The sequence below is a fragment of the Centroberyx gerrardi genome, chromosome 12 (assembly GCF_048128805.1).
Source record: "Centroberyx gerrardi isolate f3 chromosome 12, fCenGer3.hap1.cur.20231027, whole genome shotgun sequence".
NCBI lineage: Eukaryota > Metazoa > Chordata > Actinopteri > Beryciformes > Berycidae > Centroberyx > Centroberyx gerrardi.
In genome coordinates this window covers 26,602,773-26,624,556 of record NC_136008.1, presented here as the reverse complement: position 1 = coordinate 26,624,556, position 21,784 = coordinate 26,602,773, and the positions used below count along the sequence as shown (strand labels likewise).

The window sequence follows — 21,784 nt, the reverse complement described above, 5'->3', positions numbered from 1 at the left end:
ATCTTCATCTTCACTGTCATCATCATGACTTGAGGATATATATTTATGACACAAAGGCCTGTGAAGTCCATTTAAAACGTGATGTGACGTCAAAATGTGTGCTCTTTAATCAGAAAATAAGGATTTTTTTTATTTTATTTATGAATTCCTGAAAAGCTGTCTTTTTGGGGGATGTGACATTTTCAAGTGAAGGTCAAAGACGGAGCAATTAGAGCTCAAACAGCAGGGTGACAGGAGTCTTACAAATCAGACATGCAAAAAAAAAACATCCATTGCAAAAAAAAAATCTAAAATCTCTCTAAAACAGGGGATTTCATCTTTCTCTTAAAACCCTGATCCTTTAAAATTCTATCCTAAAGCCCAATTTCTCCATGGGATCAATAAAGTTTCATCTGATCTTAAAACAAGTGAAAAATCTGCCAAAGGGGTCCAGATAATTTCACTTGCTCTCAATGCAGTGTCACTTGATTCAAGACAGTTCATACATACTGTATGCATATAATTTACACTTCAGAACAATTGCATTGAAAACTAAATCAGGGGCATTATAACTAATAAATGACCATGTGCTTTCAACCTATTTCCTTCTATTTAGATGTTCAGCAGTCACTAACCCAATGGAAGTACACTCTTTTTACTGATTGTTCTTATTTCTTTTAATAGTGTTACAACCCAGCTCAAGGAAGTAACAATGAGGGGAGACATATGCCAAAGTAAAAGTTAAAACAACGATTTATTAACTAAAACTAAGGGAAAATAACTAGACAACACAAACTACATCAAACCAAAAGAACAGAACAAAAGGTGTGCACAAGTGAGGAGGGAGAGAGCAACTGATGGTCAGATGGCTGTTTAAGCCCAAGGAGTACACCGGGCCCAGGTGAACTCAATCAGCTTTGACGACCCCACCCACAAGGCTCCTGCAAGACAGAGCCAGGAGAGTGGGAGGGTCGTCACAATAGTCACCCACATGGAGAGCCCAATACCCACCATGTATTCTGCAGCTGTTAATGTGGGTGGAACAATAGTGTGGCAGCAGCGTATGACAGCTACATCAGTCCGCAACTTTAGTTTTCTTGGTTTTATGTCGAAGTGACAACCAGCTCCACTGTTACTTTGAGTCAGCAGAGAACCAGTGCTGCAGCACAAACTCCACAACAAAAATGTTGTGCTTTATTCAGCCGTCCAACGTGTGAGAAATGATGTGGACACTAGTCATTTGAATCCTGCGCCTGTTCACTTCCCTGTAACGCCTCGATAGCGCCCACAGAACTTGAATGGATAGAACGGTCTTTCCCATTCAAATAAACATTCCTGGACAGTCGGAGCGGTAGCCATTTTTATGTGTACCGTTGGGCTAGCTTCCGTATTCTAATAGGCTACTACTAGTCGCAGTCAGAAGCTAGCAGGTACACATAAAAATGGAACATTGATATGACCGGTTAGCTATTCTTCTACTACTATAAGGTGAATAAACCGACTTGGCAAGTCGCTTTGCTGCAAGGACCAAAGCCTACTTGGGAAAACTTGCAGCTGAATTAAGTTGTCACCTCCACCAGGTGGAGCTCTTTTACAAGTTGCTGCTGTCTTTATAAGTAGGTCAAAAGTTTTGACATCTCTGCAGTTAGTAGAAGTGGCTGATGTCCGTTAGCAGTTTGAAGTTAGTGAATGCTAACTTTTCTTCTCCACTAAAGGTAACGTTAGGCTAAGCTATGTTAGTTTATAGAATTTAAGGGGCTATGTTAAGTTAAGTTGATGAATCTTACCAGCTAGGTTTGCTAATATGCTGATTTTGATGTGTGATGTTAGCTTTCAGTTGAGTTTTGACAGTTTGCTAAACACTTGCGCAAATATCTGCACAGTTCTCAAGCAAATGTGACAGACTTTATGGCCTTAAAGCCCAGACTTGCATTGTCACCATAGCAATAACCCTTAAAATGCCATTTTATCGTGTACAAGCCAAAATACCATCGCAAACAGTGGAAGGGCCGTTCTATCTGTTCAAGTTCTGTGATAGCGCCTTCCCTGGCTGCTACCACCTATCTCTATCTGGTAACAACTGTCCTCCCTCTATTCCTCTGTCCCCCCCCCACACACACACACACACACACACCCAACACCTCCCATCCACCTGCCATTTGGACAGAAATCTCATTACCTGTAATGTCCAACAGGCCTAAACAGAATCAATCCCGACACGCAGGCCTCTCCCATTTCAAACTCGACCAAAGCAGGACCGGGCCACCAAATAACCCAATCAGCCCGGTCCCCACGGAGAGATTTATGACCCACGTGTCTGAAATGACAGCTCGCCGTTCACGCGCCAATCATAATGATCAATCAGCCCTTCATCCCCCCCCCCCCCACCACCACCACCACCACCACACTCAACACCTTTAAAGTGCAATCATCCATCAGACCTCATGGGCCCCTCATAGAAATCGTTGGGTCGATCTAAGCCGGGTTGGATGTATGAGGTTTTTTCCGATGGCGCTCGGACGACAAAGAGCCGAACATAATCGAGTGCCTTGTTTTCATAAATGCAACAGCTGAGACCCGGGGAGGAGGAGGAGGAGGAGGAGGAGGGGGGAGAACAGGGGATGGGTGAGGTAGAGGAGGATGGCAAAGGAGAGGAAGGAGAGTAGGTTGTATTGTAAATGTGTTCTATCCCAATGGAGATGATAGTTCTGGATCTTTAAGGATCAACTGTCCTCCAGATGTGTTAAGAAATGTGAATCTCTACAGTTTTCCCTCCCCTTGCTTCCTCTGAATGCTGGTGGAAAAAACCCCACAAATGGTACAAAAGAGGAATGAGGACAAATTCTTGGTCTATTGAGTCATTGCTCAGATCCACTGATTCCAGACAATTAAAGAACTTTGGCCCCAAACACAGACGGCCCTTTTACCTGCTGAGCATCGCAGTGGGGATCCCTGATGAAAATACATTCAATATGAAATGATGTTGCCGTTCATTCTAAGGTCTGCAAGAGAAAAATGGGTTTTCAGAGGTTCTTGATATAAAAACACTCCAATTTAGCAGTATATTGTCCTCAATTAATTTGCTTAATTTGTGCCGGATCCTGCCGCAACAGGATCCGGCACCTCGCGGTTTTGGACTACCTGCATTCCGGTACCTATTTGCGTGGACCCGGCACCTGGTGTCATGTAATACTCCCAATAGTTGACACTTCTTTCCTTTCCCCTCCCTTCCAAAAACCTAACTGTCTCATTTCCATATGAAGACAGGTAATTACCGTGTTAGAAAGTAACAACAAGCGCATAGTAATCACTTCACACATGAGTGAGCTGCTCTGCAGAGTGTGTTATGGTAAACTTCAGACAGCGTCTGCTAAAAGTTGAATTTGCTGTCCATATGTCCGCTGTGTGGACTATTTTGGAAAATTTGACAAGGTAAGCATGATTTTTTTCTGTTTGTAAACGTGTTAGCATATTCTGTAATCTATTAGGTCTCTGCTGGGACAATCAAAATTCATATTTGCATAGATGACTGCGAAACAGAAATTGTTTGGAGTGTGGACCTGTAAGTCCCACAGTTAAATATGCGGGAAATTGCACATGTTATGTTGAGTGTCCAGAAATAATTGGTAATAACATGAGAATTGGTTGACGTGAAGGGCTGTAAGCCACATCACTGTGGGCATTTCAAAACCAGCGCGGTCCAGCTGAGTGTCACAGTCAGGCCGACTTCTAGCTGCACCACGACACGTTTTATTGCATTTTTTTTGCATATTCGCTGACATTGTTTCCTACATTCAAAATCGATATCCTATGAAAGTATTTGTATTGAATATTGATGCGTAACTACTCGAACCAGAGTTTCTCTGGTAAATGGTTGAGGCCATTGCAGTTTCCTTAGCTTATGTGTAGCCTATGTGGGTGAGCAGGGTTAGTGGGTGATGTGAGTCTACTACTTGAAGGGTAGGTTTGTAAAAATGTGCATTATGTAGCCTATGCAATAATCAAATATTGTTATAGGTCCCCAGTAGTCGGAGCTCTAAGGTCATATAGTCGGTCATTTAGTAATGTTTAGGCTGTTAGGTCTACAGTAAGCTGTATGGCTGCACTGAGCACCACCTTGCCTCCAATGCGCTTGTTGTCTTGATATGTTCCGGAACCTTTTCCCTCCAGACCGACTCACGGGAACACCGACCCCTTGGTGTTCCAGGACCTCATCATTTACAAATTAAGCACTGGTATTTTCATGTGCAAATGCTGAAGATAGAGAGAGAATGGAGATCAATAGACATATACTGAGAAAAAACAAAATACCATTTTGCCAGTGGAAATCTTTCCATCACTGTCTCAAACAATTCAGTCCAATGCCACCCAATGGCTTCCAGACGATGAGAGACAGAACATCTATAGGCACCGACGTGTAATCAATGGAAGCAGAGACAGGCCTGCTGAAAGTCAGCTGTGATATTGGTAGAATCAACTTGCCTATTAAGAGCCACATCATAGATCATAGACGTTTCATTTAAAAGCCATCGATGTCCTCTCAAAGGCCTTGGGAGCCGGAATCGATGTCAGATCAATAATTCGTTAATACCACTTGCACCGTGCATCTCAAGAACGTTTGTTTGTAGAAAGCACACAATTTATATTCTGAAAAGCTGAAAAGGATCATAAACCTGAATATGATGGATGGAAATGCACTCATAATACTTTGTTGAGGGAGTCTACAGGCTACGAGTTCAGTGTGTCGCCTCAAGAGGGAGACGTTCATCCAATTAGCTAGTAGGTGAGGGCAGATTCTCCTTTCTTTGGTAGAAATGTGCATCTTAATCCTGATCCTCAGAACCCAGAGTCCTGCTGCTTTTCATTCTAGCCATCTAATCAGGGACTGATTTACACCTGGGATGCCAGGTGGATGCAATTAACTGCAATTAACTAGCTGGTAGGATAAAAAACCAGCAGGACTCTGTTCTGAGGACCAGGATTGAGAACCGCTGATCTAAGGTACACATGGACATACTTTTAGAGTTTTAGCGGCCTCAGAGAGATTTTTAGTTTATATTTAAGACTTTTAGATGATGCTCAGAAAGAAGGAGAAACAATAAAATGCCAAGAACTAGAAAAGGGAGTTTGTTTCAAGTCAGGTAAACATCAAATGCATATGGATCAAATGCAAGCAGGTGAGGCAGGTGTAGCCTGGGGAGATGGGTTTTCAGTTGATAGTGGAGGATGGGGAGTGACTTTCCAATGCTCATTGAAGTGGTAAGATCGCTCCATCATTAGAGGAACCAGGACCCATAGATATGTAAGGCAAGGCAAGGCAAGGCAAACTTTATAGTACATTTCATACACAAGGCAAATCAATGTGCTTCACGTAAAACAGAAAAAGAACAAACAAAAAAAAACCCATAAAAATCCTCCTAAGCCAACTTGCTCAGGGCCAAACACCACAACTATTTAAGAAAGAAAGAAAGAAAGAAAGAAAGAAAGAAAGAAAGAAAGAAAGAAAGAAAGAAAGAAAGAAAGAAAGAAAGAAAGAAAGAAAGAAAGAAAGAAAATAGGTAAAACATGAATAAAAGAAATAAAAAATGATAAAGATAATAACACCTGTTACATCTACATACAGATGATTTAGCAGAAGGCCACAGAGAAAAGGAATGTTTTGAGCGGACTTTTAAAAGAGCTGACAGTGGGAACATCTCAGTGCTTCTGGAGCAGCTTCACCTGATTTAGTTTTCACCCTGGGAACAACTAACAGACCGGTCCCAGAAGACCTCAGAGGTCCGGGTGGCTCATATCCTAGGAGCAGGTCCGAAATGTATTTTGGAGCTAAGCCATTTGGGGCTTTATAGACAAGCAACAGAAATTTAAAAGCAATTCTATGGCACACTGGAAGCCAATGCAGTGATCTAGGAACTTCTGCCAAGTGGTAAGACAGTAAGTTCTAACATCAGATGTGCACCAGTATCATTCGCCAACTAGTAAAGAATGAGTGCTTCATTTTGAGTGCTTGCCAATATCAAGTACTATTTAGTTAGTTTCACTGACATTAAGTTTTCACCATGCTGTAGAAAATACAAAGTATCTTTTAAACCAAAGACAGTCCAAAGACATGCAGGTCAGGTGAATTGAAGACTCTAAATTAACAGGCATGAGTGTGTTTGTGTGTAGTACGTTATATGATGTAGTGCATGATGTGTAGTATGTATTTGATGAAGTAAACATGTATATGAAGTATGTATATGACCTTGTATAGGATGTATATACGTATATATGTAGTATGTATGATGTAGTATGGTATATGACATGTATATGATGTTATGTAAAGCCCTTTGAGACTTGACTATGATAAAGGGCTATATAAATAAACAAGACTAGACTACATTTTCCCTCTATACCATGCACACACTGAGGCTGTGTAACAGGTGACACACACACACACACACACGACACGGACACGACTGTGCGTTAGGTTTTCTTTTTTAATCCAATTCAAGAGTCACATTAACAAGTTATATCATAGCAGTCCTGAACAGACAAATTCAAAGTAGCTTGCAGTAATGACTCTTCATCATCAAAATACGTTTAATAAAATAAAACCTCAGGGAGAGGAGTATAGAAAAAAGACAGGAAAGAAAGCTACAGAGAAAACGGCGAGTTCAGCGACTTGGTCCACATCCACTGAGCCATCAGAAAGACCCGGCTGTCACTCCGGTTCGACTGTCCAGAGTGCGGGAGTCTTTCGTCTTAGGCTCGCTGCTGGACACACTGTTGTAAGCAGGCAGCAGTAGAATAAATAGAAGATTAGCTCTTACAAGTTTTTCAATTTTTAGATTGATAGCGAGTAGAAAAATGAATGATTCTCTTTCGTGTGAGGTATTTAAAATAAAAAGAGGAATGTGGAGCGAGAGTTTTAAGTGTGAGGGAGATGTTTCCGCTTTCTGTAGAGCCCCAACCCGGAATTGTTCTGAAGGTAAATATGAGTATGTAATAATAAAAAAAAGAGATTTCTGAAGGGCAAGACTTTGTTGATAAAAAATAATCTCATCTTTCAGATTTCAAAGTCCTCCAAAGGGAATTTTGCTCTAAACAACATAATAAATCATTTACAACTTTAACGTACGGTTAAAGTTTGTGTTTAGTTGTCAGTGTGTTCATACAGCTGTCAATGTGAGCATGAAAAAAAATAAATTAAAAAAAGGCTTCAATCAAATGAATCAAAACAAACTTGTAATGTTGTACTGTGATTCAACATATTTCAATTCCGGATCAGGTCTTTAAAATGAATTCTTTCTGTTTCAGTTACCGTTTGTAATTCACAGTCGTACAGCAACAGTGAAAAAAGGAAAATAAAAGCAAAGCAAAAACCAAGAGTCAGACTTTGCATTACCAGAAATACAGGCTTCAGTGCCACACAAATGGTAAACCTGGACATTCTTCTAAAAACACCACAGCCGTTTACAACAAACAGTACGGCGGCCCTCGCACATGTGCAGTAACTTGTGTAATAACCATCTGTTCTGAAACCCCCCCCTCGGTTTACAAAGCCATTCCCGAGCTACAATCCTGAGACAAAGAGGAAGAGTATGTATATAAAACTCTTTCTTAAATAAATTTTAAAAAAAAGTGGGGGGACGGGGTAGAGCTTCCCAGAATTTGTGATCCCTAATTTCTTCTGTGCTCCCATTACTGTAACCATATATGTGAATGTAAAAACTATTTGTATTAGCAAAATTGAGCTACAGCACTGTAACCTACAAACTTAACATGCGTTACAGCATTGTCATATTTCAAGAAAAATAAAAAAGTAAAGAAAATCTAAAGTGCAAGCACAAATACAATTTATGTGACAAAATCGCCATTGGCGGGGCAAATAATATAAGCGTTGTGATTTAATGTAACAAATGTTTGTATGCGCGTACAGTCTGGAGTGTGTGTGTGTGGTGAGGCCCGTCATATGTGGTGGCAAACATCACCTCGAGGCCCGACACGTGAACACACTCGCGCTTTTGCTTAGTTCAACCTGCACGCTTCAGACATAAAAAAAGGTCAGTGGAGGGACACAAAATGTACATTAAAAACAATGATTTCAAAGGGAAATGTCTACTGTAGACCAGCGCTTTTTGAGTAGCTTCTGATTGTGACAAGATTGTCTATACATTCTCTTTTTAATCATAAAAATTATATATAGATTCAAGGCTATCGGTTTCCATATGAAATCTGCATTTTGTTTCTAAGCAGTCAACTCAGCAATAATAATAGTAATAACAATATAACAACGATAAAACTTTCCACTATGTTTCAGGAATACAGCACAAAAACAATTGCAGTATTATACAAAGAAAAAAAAAAAAAAGTGGCTCATTTTTTTTTAACCATCAATACAATCTGCAGAGGAGAGAAGATCACAGATCTTTTGTCATGGCAGTGAAAATAAAAAACTCATTCATATACGTATATCAAAAATTCGCAAAATGCCCCGCATTTGGAATATTCAAAATACATATCGGAACTCTTCAAAAGGATAAATCTTGAGAAGGCTAAAGAGATGTAAAATATTGCTTCACTGAAAAGCCATAATGGGGATAGATGCATGTGTGGTGGTGAATCCGATGGGGATGCAAACCTTCAGCATACAAAAATCTGAACCGTGTTTGTCGTGAATCCTGATGTGACATTCATAGTCAACAAGTCAACTGAATCAAACCATGAATGCACAGATCCCAAGTTAAGTACAATTAGCTAAAAATTTACTCAGTATATTCTAATCTATACCGAGTTTCATTTCCCTTTTACGTTTACAGTTTTCCTTTCAGATTAAACATGTGATGTGAAGCACTGTGCGTTTTGAGAATAGTTACAGAATAACCTTCCTTTCCTCATTTTACATTTCCGGGTTACTTGTCTGCCCCCCAGAGAGAGAAATAAGAAAACAAATATTCCTTCAATTGTTGGCAAATGATTTAAATGAGCATCCTTGTGTTATCTATAATAAAATTACACTAAATGTTTCTCAAAACAGTCCAAAAAAAGTGTCAATTGAAGGTCAGATTTGTGACAAGTTTCTTAAAAGAAGTGAGAAAAGAGTGATGTCCTTGACGTCAAATCTCTAGACTGCTGTGTGTGCACATTCATAGCGTTCCACCCCTAGAAGACGAAACAGAAACCGGCATGCTGTGTGTACATCTAGCAATAGCGTGACCGCCGAGAACTGGGCGAATTACAAAATGTCAGGGTAGAAATGTCAAGTCTTCAAACAACATAATAAAAAATACAATTTCTTCTTTGAGTAAAGGAATGGGCTAATTCTGCCTGAAATTGTAGGGTTATCATCACACACAATAAATCAATTCCAATATTTGTCTGATTTGAGCTTTAAGCCCTAATCTGGAATTTTGGAAGTTGAATTTTACTCATTGATTCTTGAAGGAAATAATCTGTTCCCTGCTTTCAGATCCCACCATTACTAAAAATACAGGCTCCACTCTTTACAAACTCAACAAAACTCCTGCTGACTTGTCACATGCTGCAAGTCAGTGTACCGAGAGCTCATTAAATCGCACGTATAGTGAGAAATACTTTCGAGCCAATGAAATAAACATCAGCAAATAGTCCGAAATGGGGCAAAAATAGTGTCAGAGGTGCTATTTTCCAATCCTAATACGATTAGGACAGGGAATGAAAAAGGTGCTGAGCCCTCTGTTAACACATGCACTCTGTTGGTGAGTATAAACAGTATATAGTTTCCTCCATGCACATGAGCTAAGAAAAGCGAGAGAAACTTGAGCATGGAGGAGAAAATCTGGAGGTGACTAAGGGGCAAATGTTTTCTCAGTTATCGCATCCTTCAAGATTTGCTCATACCTGCCTTTATATGACAAGCTGAAAAGAAAAACAAACCAGAATACTAGGAATGAGGAAAGATTTTTTTTTACAATGTGTCATAATGTAAGGCAGAAAGGAAAAAGGCCGAGCCGAGCCTCCAAACTGAATGTGCTTTTTAACGATGACACATTCCGATATAAAACGATAGGCTTTCTCCTTGGAGCCGTTACACCACTGAATTGAAAAAAGGGCAGTGCCATGCGTAACCGGGCGATGCGCTCAATCGTTACATTTTTGGTCCACGTTCCTGTGATTTTTAGGCATGAAAAGCTGAGAAACGGCTTTGCGTTTCCTCGCTAGAAAGGAAAAAAAAAGTCTGTGAAGTTTTGTGTGAGTGAGGAATGATTGGGCAGGTTCTTAAGGAGTGCTGATGTCATGTGAAAAAAGACGACATGCATATAACCCAGTGAGTGTCAAAAATGACGACATCATACAAGTTCTATTTTTCATTTTTGTTACTGAACCCTGAGCTAAATCAAATATATCATATTGTATATATAACAGGCTCATATCGATTAGAACCACCTCCTTCCACAGACCTGAGTACACCTCGAGTTTGACTCCCGACCGGTCAAACAATTGTCACTGGTGCTCCCCGGCCCTCTCCGCACGCGCTCAATACTGCTCAAAGTAATGTATGAGCCCATGCATTTTACTTACACTTTCCGTTAAAAAGGCAGCTACCATTTAAAAAAAAGAAGAAGAAAGAAGTAAAAGTTACAAATAAAAAGTAGAGAATGAAAACACTGATTTCACTAGAAACAAGTTCACTTTACAGATTAGGGCTTGTTTCTCTTGGTTTTTTTTGTTTTTTTTGCTTCCCTCTTTTTGAAAACATGCACAGTCCGTACCATGTTGGAGAAAAAATAAAAAAATAAAATAAAATAAAAATAAAAATAAAAAAAAAAGTTCACTGCCCGCCCGAGGAATTTGAATAAGTGCTCGCCCTTCAAGTATTCAAGCATTGTATCTGAAACGGCCATTGTTTGGCATTTTAACGTTCTTTTACTAAGAACAAATAAAAAAAAAAAAAAAGAATTTAAAACAAAATAAACTCTCACCAGGCTGAAAATAACCTCATAAAATGTTATGGACACGATACTAATAAAAAAAGGGGTAAGGTAAACTTCATTTTTGTAGTTCTGCTCACTCAGATACAGTCCCCTACTGTTGAAACACTTAAACCCACTAACTACCTTCACATATTCCCTGCACTCTCTCGCCAGGAGAGGTGTTGCTTTTTATCCCGCTCCGTTGCCGTGAACCGTTTCAGTTGTGTTTCTTGAGGAGTCCGTCTGTTGTGCCGTCGCGGTCTTTGGGGCTGAAGTCGGGGCAGATGCCGTTGGCCGTTTTGGTGGTGGCAGTGCCGTGGGCGGCGGCGGCGGCGGAGGAGGAGGAGGAGGAGGAGGAGGAGGGGCTGGGCTTAGTCTGGTGGCCGTGGTAGGGGCCGCTGTGGAGGCCTGCGTTTTCCGTGTACAGGTACTCCTCGGCGAACTCCGGGTGCTGCTCCACAAAGCTCCTGAACTTGTCTGCGGAAAGGCCACGAGAGGGCGCCAGAGACAGAGGCAAGGTTAGACAGAGGCTTACATAACGCCCAGAGACAAATTGGAATTAGAGCTAAAGTGGCCTGGTTTATCGCCAGTGATGAGGCTCTCGACGATATTTACTGGCTCTCGTCTGAGAGAGGAAAAGGTCAGGAGAGAAGACACAATGATGTCAGGAAGATACAGGCACAACACATTTGGTGGGATAGGGGTGAAGTGAACCCAATGCAGAAAAACAGGTAGACAATACCCATCACAGATACCAGCTATTACATAAGATGAGAAAAATGGTATAACCCTGAGGAAAACACTAGGGTAAAAGATCAGTGAAATAATGAATATCAATTGATTGATCTGAATCTACTTGTTGTTAAACATGTTGTTATTGTGCTTTTATCAAGAAACATTTAAGAATATATTGAGCAAACACCTGTTTGAAACCAGTAGTGGTAATCAAATGAAAACTGCAGTTTTGAGCAGGGAATGTTTAAACTAGAATGAAGCACAGCAGTGTTGCAGAGCTCATCTAATTATGTTTGTCTGTCTCCTTACATGTCCATATGAGGCTGAGTTTACCCTGTGACTACCATGGACTGCAATTCAGTTTAATACGGCATCTAAGATACTTTCAGGAATCTTCCATCGTTGCATATCTTTTGTCAGTGGTATTGTCCTCGATGACGGCTTCCAAATTTTTACAGAGGAATCTGCTCGCATTGGGAGGGTGTGGGGTTACGTATAGGCATTGAGTCTGACTTGGACTCAGACTTGGGATCAGCTTCTATACATTCATCGACAAAGTGAAAATAGCAAAACTGACCTCATATTGGTGTTCTGAGCACTTTCTATTGACCAATTGTCAATTTCCAAGTAAGCACCGACACAAATGGATAACCGGGGTGAAAGATTAGACCACTGAAGTGTGTTTCAGATGGACTTTGAGAACTAGAAAGTAAGTCACTTAAAATTCAAAGTTCCTGACAAAGCAATGGATGGAACTTAAATTGTGCAAAGTAGATGTAAATTCATCCCTGCAACTAAAGCAGGCCAAACTTTTTTTCCGCAATACTATGCTTTAGAAAATGAAATAATCACTCTGGTGTAAAACCTGGGTTAAATTACAGTTTAAACGTAAGCAAATAGCTTCTGTATGCCCGATTATAAAGCTTGGAGATAGATGCAATTCAGAAATAATAGTGAAGTGCATGCGAGTCCTCACTTTTTCAAATTATGCTTTGGAAATCAGATCAGTCTGGGACTGATTGAGCTTGTCTGGGATGATGAAAACATCTGGATTACCCCAGAAGTGAAAACTCGACACATTGTACTTCAGGACAACTAAATCAAATAGTGACTGAAAGAATTTGGATTAATGATCTGACCTGGGAGGATTCGCTATATGACATCTCTTGTGAAATGCATTCTTCCTTGTGTCTTCTGCATTGATGGCCAAGTCCAAAGTAATGCTTAAATTAACTGACAGTATTTGGGTCAGAGATTGACCCAGGACAGTTGGTTTTGTGTGGAGTTTCTTACCAAACGTGACCTTCCCTGTGTCTTCCACGTCGATGGCGGAGAACAGACGGGACACGCTGAGGTGAGTCACTCCTAAAGCCGTCTTCAGGATGACTGCCAGCTCCGTCTCTGTGATGGCACCGTCCTCCTCCGCCTCAAACATCTGGATGTGATGCGGAGACATGCAGATGTTATCTCTATGATTTTGCATTTGGGTATGTAACTAATAATAACTCTATTGTAACTAATATGATCTGTATTGAGTGGGTTTCATGAGCCCTAAGGTCACAAAACTTGCTCAACTCAAAGAAATATGTAAATCAATTCAAGTGAAAATATGATAATCACTCAAACTGGAGGTATTAGGTTTTCATGCAACAGACTGGTTGCCTGATAACCGCTCATCTAATCCTGTGAAATGATAAGCTAACTTTTATTTGTTTATTTTCACATTTGTGCAAAGACAAGGCAAAAAAACAAAAAGTACACTTTCCTTGACAAAAAGGCACACACGAATGTTATTAACACTAATGTTACAAGAGGAGTTTATCGACCTTCACACAGTACAATTTGAATACTGGGCAGCGCAAAATGCAATACAGGCTTGTATGACATTTTAACATAGCAAATGTCATGCTGATCCTAAGCAGCCGCGGCAAAAAAAAAAACTCCCATTACGCCTGCTGGCTAGATAAGCGTGAAGCCTGAAACAGAACATACCTTGAAGGCCAATTTCATCGTTTCCAGAGTTTTGGCGGGTCTGCATACAACAGATAAGGCGATCACGTATTCTCTGATATCCATGGAGTTATCTTCATGCTGGAGAGAGGAGGGAAAAACAGCACGTGTTTTTACGAGAGATGAGAGGAGAGGGTGTGTGAGCAAGTGTTTCTCCTTTAGTTTTTGTAGCACAAGTAGCTGAGGGCGGTCCCTGTTTGCGTCGAGTACAGGTTGTAGCAATAAAACGGTTCTTATATATTGCATCCGCATCCCTGAATGAATACAGAGGAAAGGATGGTGTGATTAGTTTCAGGAAAGCACCTGGTATTCATTCCAACTCCCAGTCTCTAGTGTTTTTATAAAAGCACTTGGGAGTTGATTCATGCTCTCTGTATGCACTACATTAACATTGACTGCCTTCTATTCAGGAGGATGACATTATTGTAAAAAAGATTTTTAATGCCTCACACATTTGGTGGGTAAGCACCTCAATGTATAGACTATTCTATGTGTAACTTATTGAATTTTTTAATTTTTATGGTTTGTGAGAGTCATCATATCTTCGGTCCTTACCTCGTCGAAGAGAGCGAACATATCTCGCAGCAAGTCTGAGACGGGCACGTCCAGGTAGTGAGCGAAGTCGTCCAAGTCCAGCTTCTCCCCCTCCAGCTTCCTGGCTCGGTTCCCGTACTCCTGCAGAACCTTCTCCGTGTTCCGGGGTTTCAGCCTGGAGTGGCGGGGGAGGGGAAAAAAAATCCTTGGAGTTAGTTAATAACTCGGGCATAGTGCCATAGCGGTAGCTGAGACCGTGGGTATACAGTAAACACAATCATTCAAAAAACAAGGAGAAAGGGATTGCAAAGATTAAACAAAATGTCCAGCAAAGTAGAGTAGAAAAAGTACACGGTCTGCCTGACACAGTAAGTAAGAAGCATACTGTGCCTGCGCTCATTGAAAAACGAGAGGGAAGGGAGTGTGAAAGTAAAACAAGGTGTGTACCGTTCAGGTTTCTTCAATTCCGATTGATTTTTTGACAGTGTGATTGGCCGATCACCGATGATGATGATGCATTTTAACCAGACTTTCTACTTACATCATCATCATGTAAAAGTGCACAGCAAGCATAAATCGTAAAATTCAAATATAGCACTGTGTTTAACAGACACATAGCTGACCTATCCATGTGCAAATAAATCATAGGGTTTATCCAAACATAGTAACTACATGTTTAGTGTGTGCGTGATGACTGAGGTGCTTACTCGCCTATTGCCACTGGTAGCACATGAAAAGGTTTTAATTGTGGCGGCATAGGCTCTGCCTTCTGTCCAACATATTAAACTGTTCTAATCTATGATCATAGGCTGTGAAATTCATAACCCAATGTCAGAAATGAACTGTCACTGGCAGATGGACGACATGCCTTCACTATTAACTGCTGACTGATCTGGCAACTGAAACATGTTTTTTGTTTTTTTTGGGTGGTGTAAAACAGTGATTTTCACCTAGTCCTCTTGGATGGGTGTATTGCTTGGAGAGGTTCGAGTGACTCACCCCAGTCTCCTGACGAGCTTGGCGAACTCCAGCAGACAGGTGTCGACTGGCAGTCTGAGCTGGCCCTCTGCCATGGCCAGCTGGCAGTCTTCAAATGAATAGTCGGTGATGGGCACCCCCAGGGCTCTGAACACAGCACAGAGGAGACAATGAGGTGACATGAGTCGGTGCAGATCAATAGAGATTAGCTTCAGGCGTGTAGGCTCGCAACGTATAGCCGCTACAGCTGCTTTGCTGTTGAGTGCAACACTCTGTCCCTCCCCGGAGCCAAAGTTGCCCATCCCAGGCCTAAAGCAATGAAGCACGGAGCATAAGAGACACTGCAGGGAGAATACAGGTAGCATGTATAGCCTGTGAATGTTCAAGGTATTATATTCAACAGGGTTTATTACATTTATGATCATGGTCAGGTTTAACAGCCACTGAGGGGAAGGTGAGGGAAATTAAAACAATGCTGAGTGTCAAACAAAAATGCCAACTGCGCCTTTTTGACAGTTCTTAGGGTTCAAATCGGAATGATAACAGGGAGCCAGGTGATTTGGACCAAGTTGTATGACAGCTTTGCATGAAACATGTTTTAGCAAAGGATAGATGGAAATACAATGATCAAATGCAAAGTGCTTTCCATTGACGTCCAGAGTTGCAGAAAGCACTGCTGCCGAGTGGGTTTTCAGTACAGAGGGGGAATGCACTGCCCCATTTTCCACACAGCTTAAGCCAGACAAAGTCAACATATTTCTGTGTGATGTCAATGATCCATCCAAGGTTGTTTTGGCTGACTAGAAGCGCTGAAAGTTAATCTGATTTTGACTATTTCTGCGCTCATTGTGGCGGAATCAAAATAGTTAGGCTATGGGTGTGTTAAGCTGTAATTTGTTGTTGAATTTGTGTACTTTATTTTCAAAATGCATTATCACTTTGGTGTTGACTACATTAGGCTATGTGCCAAATAACTTTTATGAAACATAGTCTGATGTTAGGCCCATAAATAAAACTCTGTGAATCACAACACATCTGTAATTGTCATTCATCATCATATGCTTGTAGTCCAGTTATAAATTATTTGCCTGTAATTCACAACATAACATATAGGATAGTCAGGCATGAAAGAATGAACATGGGCAAAGGCAGGAGCCCAACAGGTTTTCGATCATATACCACATCCAGGTGTTGCCATCTACTGGCAGGAGACGATGTAGCAGAGATTGCCATCTATAGTGATAAAAACATTATGACTGACTCAAACCCCAAAAATCATATTCTTCTATGGAACAAACTAGCTTGTGAAATAGTGAGGGAACATTTTGTAATCTACACTGTATTGTGATCTTTCAGCAAAGTGGTTTTCAGATCCCCATCTATTGCACTACTAGATAATAATAAAGACCAAAACACTGACACTGGGACTTTTGAAAAGGTAATAAAACTGAGCTCATGATAAATCACAAAAGGTGTATTAAAAACCTTAAACTATTCTTGTAATTTAAGCAAGATCACCACATAGCATGGGATTAATTATCCCTAAATGAGAAGTCACTCTTCACTGAGAGCCCCCCTAGGACTCTGAGAGGAAAAGATAAGGTACACCAGGATTAAGATCAGGACAACACGAGCGAAGCAGGAAACGGCAGGAGACAAACGGGTAAATAGTGACATTTGAATAGAGATGAATAGAAGTGTTTTGCTCCCCCAAAAATCTTACATCCTGAGGAAGAAGAACTGAAAATCACATCCCTGTATGTAGAGATATAAGTATAAAATGCAAGAGAGAGCACCCACAAATGGTTAGTCAGTGATAGGCAACCCCCAAACAGTTAGTTTGTCCATTGCACTCACTATTTGGCTTCTTGCAACGTTGGTGACATTATCAGTTTAAATCTCATTTACTCCGTGTCACTCTGGTTAAGAACATCTAAGTGTCTGAAATGTAAAAATGTCAATTGCCCTTTTTTCCACAGCAGGGCTGAAAGCACGGTGTTCATTTGATATGGCAACCTAGCTATTTCATCTCTGTTGGCGACGAGAGGCAAAAAGCAAAGAAATTATGTTTTGAGGGGAAGATGAGTGACATAAATGATGAGTAATCGCACTCCTTATTCATTATGATGGGCATAAATAAGATGCTAGCTGTGTTAAACAGAGTAGGCCCGTGATGAGCCCACCCGGAGCGCTGTGTCCTGTACAACGAGGGAAACAGACTAAGAGAATAGGAAGTGAGACCATCCTCTACTAAAGAGAAATCAGTGACATGGACACCAAAGGCTCTGTGAAACCTTGGGTAGACACAGACACAAAGAGGAGTCAGTAGTGGACTGATATGTGAAGGAAAATAAATATAATAATTCCTGACAAACTGAATATTTGATCCTCAGATTTAGGGTTTAGGGACAAGAAAGTCAGGTGGAAGACATACAAAATAAATGAGGTGTCAACTTATAACCCATTATTGGCAAAGATATAATGGTCAATTGAATTGTCAAACATCATAGGAACAGCATATGTTGACTTACTTGGCCATGAGGCGTCTGACGTTGTTCGCAAAGAGAGCGGGGTTCTTCTTCTCCTCCTCTGAGGGCGTGTAGATGGGAAGATACTGCAGAGAGAGAGGAGAAAAGTAGAGTCTCATTTAGCCAAACCTCACACATCACACGTGAATGCTTTACTGGACGGGCATATTGTTATAAATAAGTCTAAATAGTATATTCTATTAATGGTGCACAACATTCCTTTGAAATAAAAACAGAGTGAGAGAGAAAGAGAGAAAGAAAGGCCCCAGCGAGAATTGAACTCGCGACCCCTGGTTTACAAGACCAGTGCTCTAACCACTGAGCTATGAGGCCTAACATGTAAGGCTGTGAGGCTGGTCACCAATATAAACAATACACCTTCCACTCTCAGTGCTTTAATGACAGTGGCCACACCCTGGTTACATAGCACCTTGGTTACATAGCACCTTGTGAATACACTAGTGAATACAATAGTCTTTGATGCCACAAAGTCCTTCCAAACCCTCAAGCACAACACAAGCAGCAAGTGAGCTACATTATTAATCAGTCCATCCTTGACCTCTACCATAATGATTCTGTTTTATTATACAAACCCACATCAGTATGCACTCGTGTGCGAGCCACCACTGTATAATTTGTATTTCATGAGGTGTTAATGGGTTGACTGATTATGTCACTGTGGGACTGCCTTTCATCATTTGATCAGGTTAGGTTAACATGGTTAGGAAGTTAAGATACAGATCTGATCTTAATGATCAAGACCAAAAGGCTCAGGGCCTTGTCATAATTAAAGTAGCATCACCTGATTTACACTACCAACTGAGCTAAACACTGAGGTATGACGCCCAAACCAGTTTACATCCAGCACTACATAATAGGTTACCACACCTTGGGTTGGTAGAACAATGATTCAACTATCTATCTATGAAAGAGAGAAAGAAAGAGAGAAAGAAAGAAAGAAAGAAAGAAAAAGAAAGAGAGAAAGACAGAATGAAAGAAAGACATTTAAAAACCATACATACAGACAGTCCTCCACACTCACCTCTATCTCAAACTCATTGTGCAGCTGGCAGAGCGTCAGCCACAAGATTTCAAACCTGAAAAATAACAGAACACAAACAACATTAAACTATTCATGTGCAGTAAACAACTAAATGTGATGTAAAACAAGTCATGTGGCAAAGGACCTTCCACATAATTAACAAAGGCAGAACTAGTCAACTACCCAACCGTCTCAGAAAACAACTAAAATAAACCTGACAACAAAATGGGGATGTGAAAGAACTTGCAGAGTGCAAACTTGAAGTGAAAGAAAGTGTGAAAGTTGTACTACTCAGGATTAATGTGCAGGTGCACGTGTTTTTCTTATGGTGCATCAGGAGAATGAACATTTAACATAGTTATGAATTTTCATATTACCCTACTGGAATTTTTGTTTAACTCCCACAATCTTTCCTTGTGTTCAACAAGATGATCATACACTGTCCCCCTACTGCACACTCCCCCCAATTATGTGCATGCCTTGCCTTCTCCCAGAATTCAGCTGGCAGTGCTGATGCTGATGAGAGTAGTCACAGTACGATCGCCGATCACCGATTGAAATGATGCATTTTATGGTTTACGGTCCCTCCTCACTGCTAGTCAGTGTCTGACAGTTGTTGAGTTGTTCCTCCATAGTTTGTTCCGAGGTAACGCCAAATTGCGCTCTCTCACCTACTGAGTGATGCTCGCTCGGCTGATGTTTGTCCTGCTAATGTAAGATTGGCAACTGCAATTTTCAATTCAAAGCAGTTTTGTGTAACAGGTGTGGAATTTATTACGTTTGGGTGAAGATAACGAAACATATTGCTACTTTTCCTATTGAAGGCTTAGCTGATGAAGAATATGATATACGGTCAGTATTGACTGCTGTTGACAAAATGTTCTTATTGTAAGTTGTAATGTAATGTAATGAAACATTTCGGTAACAGTAGAGTGGATCTATTCTTCTTGACAATACATTGGTGAATGATGTGCTATCCTGATTATTCCAGGACTGCAGTAACTTCAACTGCAGCAACAGTTGATGCTGCACACCTAGCTAGGTGCTGTGGGACTGGGCAATAATTGAGACAGACAATGTCTAGTGCTTATGTAATATCTGGAAGTAAAAGTCTGTTTATATGTGCATATGTTTGTGTGTGTGTGTGTGTGTGTGTTGTTACAGTCAATCCAATCAGATAGTGTATAGCTCTGCTGTGCTAGGCTGGGAAGGCAGCCAGCAGCACTCAGAGACCCACCATAACGTCGGAAGCCAAATCAAAACAGGACATAGTACAACTCAGTCGGAGGACACTGAAGAGAGACAGATAACAAGGGCAGTCTTTCTCCCCCAGCCATGACTAATCTGTTTCCAGTCTATTTGAGCTCTTATTGTGGTGGTGCTCCTGGTTCAGAACCGCGAGGCTCATTTCCAATACAGCAGGCTGCACTCGGGATTTGGAGAGTTCGAGAAAGTAATCAGAGACAACCGTTACTACAATACTTAATACGAGGTAGGTATGTTGTGCTTGGATTTGAAAAAATAAAATCAAAATAATTAAGTCTTGTGGTGAGTTTTCTTTGGAAAAACAAGAAAAAACCCCACACTTATGTATTTCCTCCATTTACAATTTATTTTGTATGTTACTCTATACTGCTCAGATCATTAGGATTGTTTTCCAATACAGCTGGCTACAACTGGATGTAGAGTGTGTGAACAATTAATTACATCAATAAACTTCATTGATAACTGTTGTCTGCAAGACCACAAAACACCATTACCACACATTATGAGTTTTTACGAGGACTGCTTCTATTACAATAGGCTGTGTTCATAGCTGAGAGTAAAATTGATGAATCATTTTAATAACCAGCCACAGTGATTCATGTTCTCAGTAAAAACACAAGAACCATAGTCATTGCTATGCTAAAGGCTATATTAGTTTTAGCTGATATGAGCTATAAAGGGTGCATTGTCCAGACCACAAGGATTGTTTATGCTTGAATTTGAAGAGCATGAACAATGAATTATAAAAAAAACTCCAATAGTAATTTTAGAGTCCTATATATTCATTCTGTCCATTTGCTGTATACTTGAGCTGTATTAGGGGTTTACCTATTGTACTGTGCAGACTTATTTTCTGACACAGTAGGATGGCACTTGGTTCTAGAGAGTGAACAATTTATTAATGGATAAACTATAGTGATATCTGTTGTGTGACAGACAAAAATCAACATGTCCTAATATGATGATATGATGTGTACAAAGTTGTTTTCCAATACAGTAGGTTAATACTTGTATATATTAGTGTGACATGTAACTGATTCACTAATGCAGCAATAACTTGTCAGACCTCTGTCAAAAACCTTCAAGATAGAGTATGTATTCCATATCTCCACTGAGGCATTTTTGTTCAGATTATCATATTTAGTGTGTTGGTTAGACTACAAGCTTCATTTCCAATACAGCAAGTATTGATAATTGATAAAACACTATGACACATGCTGTCTGGAAGACCACCAACAGACTAGAAAGTATTCCGTATTTTAAGGGATGTGTGGTTCAGAAGACAGGCTTTGTTTCCAAAACAGAAAGTTCCACTCATATGTGGAGAATGCAACTCAATCCGTCCAAAAGCCCTATTGATAAAAATATATATTTGTATTGCTGGCTGGAGGACTGCCAGCACAACAGAGATCACTCTCACCATTTATAGTACAGCTTACCCTTTATAAGAGCATATTGTTTCCCATTAATATAAGTTTCAGTTAGATGTGAAGAATGTGACCAATTAATTGGCCTGATAGGTGAACTACAACCCAAATTATCCGCAGCACAATGGCTACAAACCCTTCTTGGGAGGCTCTACAACCGTGTTGATTTTGGTAACTTTAGTGAACAAGTAAAATGACCCCGAGGAAGATTCAGACCGTTCCAAAATGCTAATTAAATCTAATTTTGGAATGACTGCTTGGCTTTTTCTGAGAAAGACAGAAAATACAGAAACCGTTTCCATCTTAACCAGTCAGTGGATATTGGACCACAGCATATCTATGTTAGTGGCA

At 40.4% G+C, this 21,784-nt stretch overlaps 1 protein-coding gene and 1 non-coding gene across 2 annotated transcripts in view; both read right to left on the bottom strand.

The window, feature by feature from the left end:
* Positions 1-11,130: 11,130 nt before the first annotated feature.
* LOC139911933 (lysophosphatidylcholine acyltransferase 1) overlaps positions 11,131-21,784 on the bottom strand; it is a 37,644-nt gene continuing 26,990 nt past the window's right edge. The window contains exons 8-14 of the mRNA XM_071899564.2: positions 18,741-18,795; positions 17,702-17,784; positions 15,192-15,317; positions 14,214-14,367; positions 13,641-13,739; positions 12,942-13,083; positions 11,131-11,390 (exon numbers count right to left, since the gene is read on the bottom strand). Coding sequence (XP_071755665.2) covers positions 11,131-11,390; positions 12,942-13,083; positions 13,641-13,739; positions 14,214-14,367; positions 15,192-15,317; positions 17,702-17,784; positions 18,741-18,795 — 919 coding nt within the window. The remainder of the gene's footprint in view (positions 11,391-12,941; positions 13,084-13,640; positions 13,740-14,213; positions 14,368-15,191; positions 15,318-17,701; positions 17,785-18,740; positions 18,796-21,784) is intronic.
* Positions 17,959-18,031, bottom strand: trnat-ugu (transfer RNA threonine (anticodon UGU)). Its single transcript has one exon. It is a non-coding gene; the product is annotated as a tRNA-Thr (tRNA).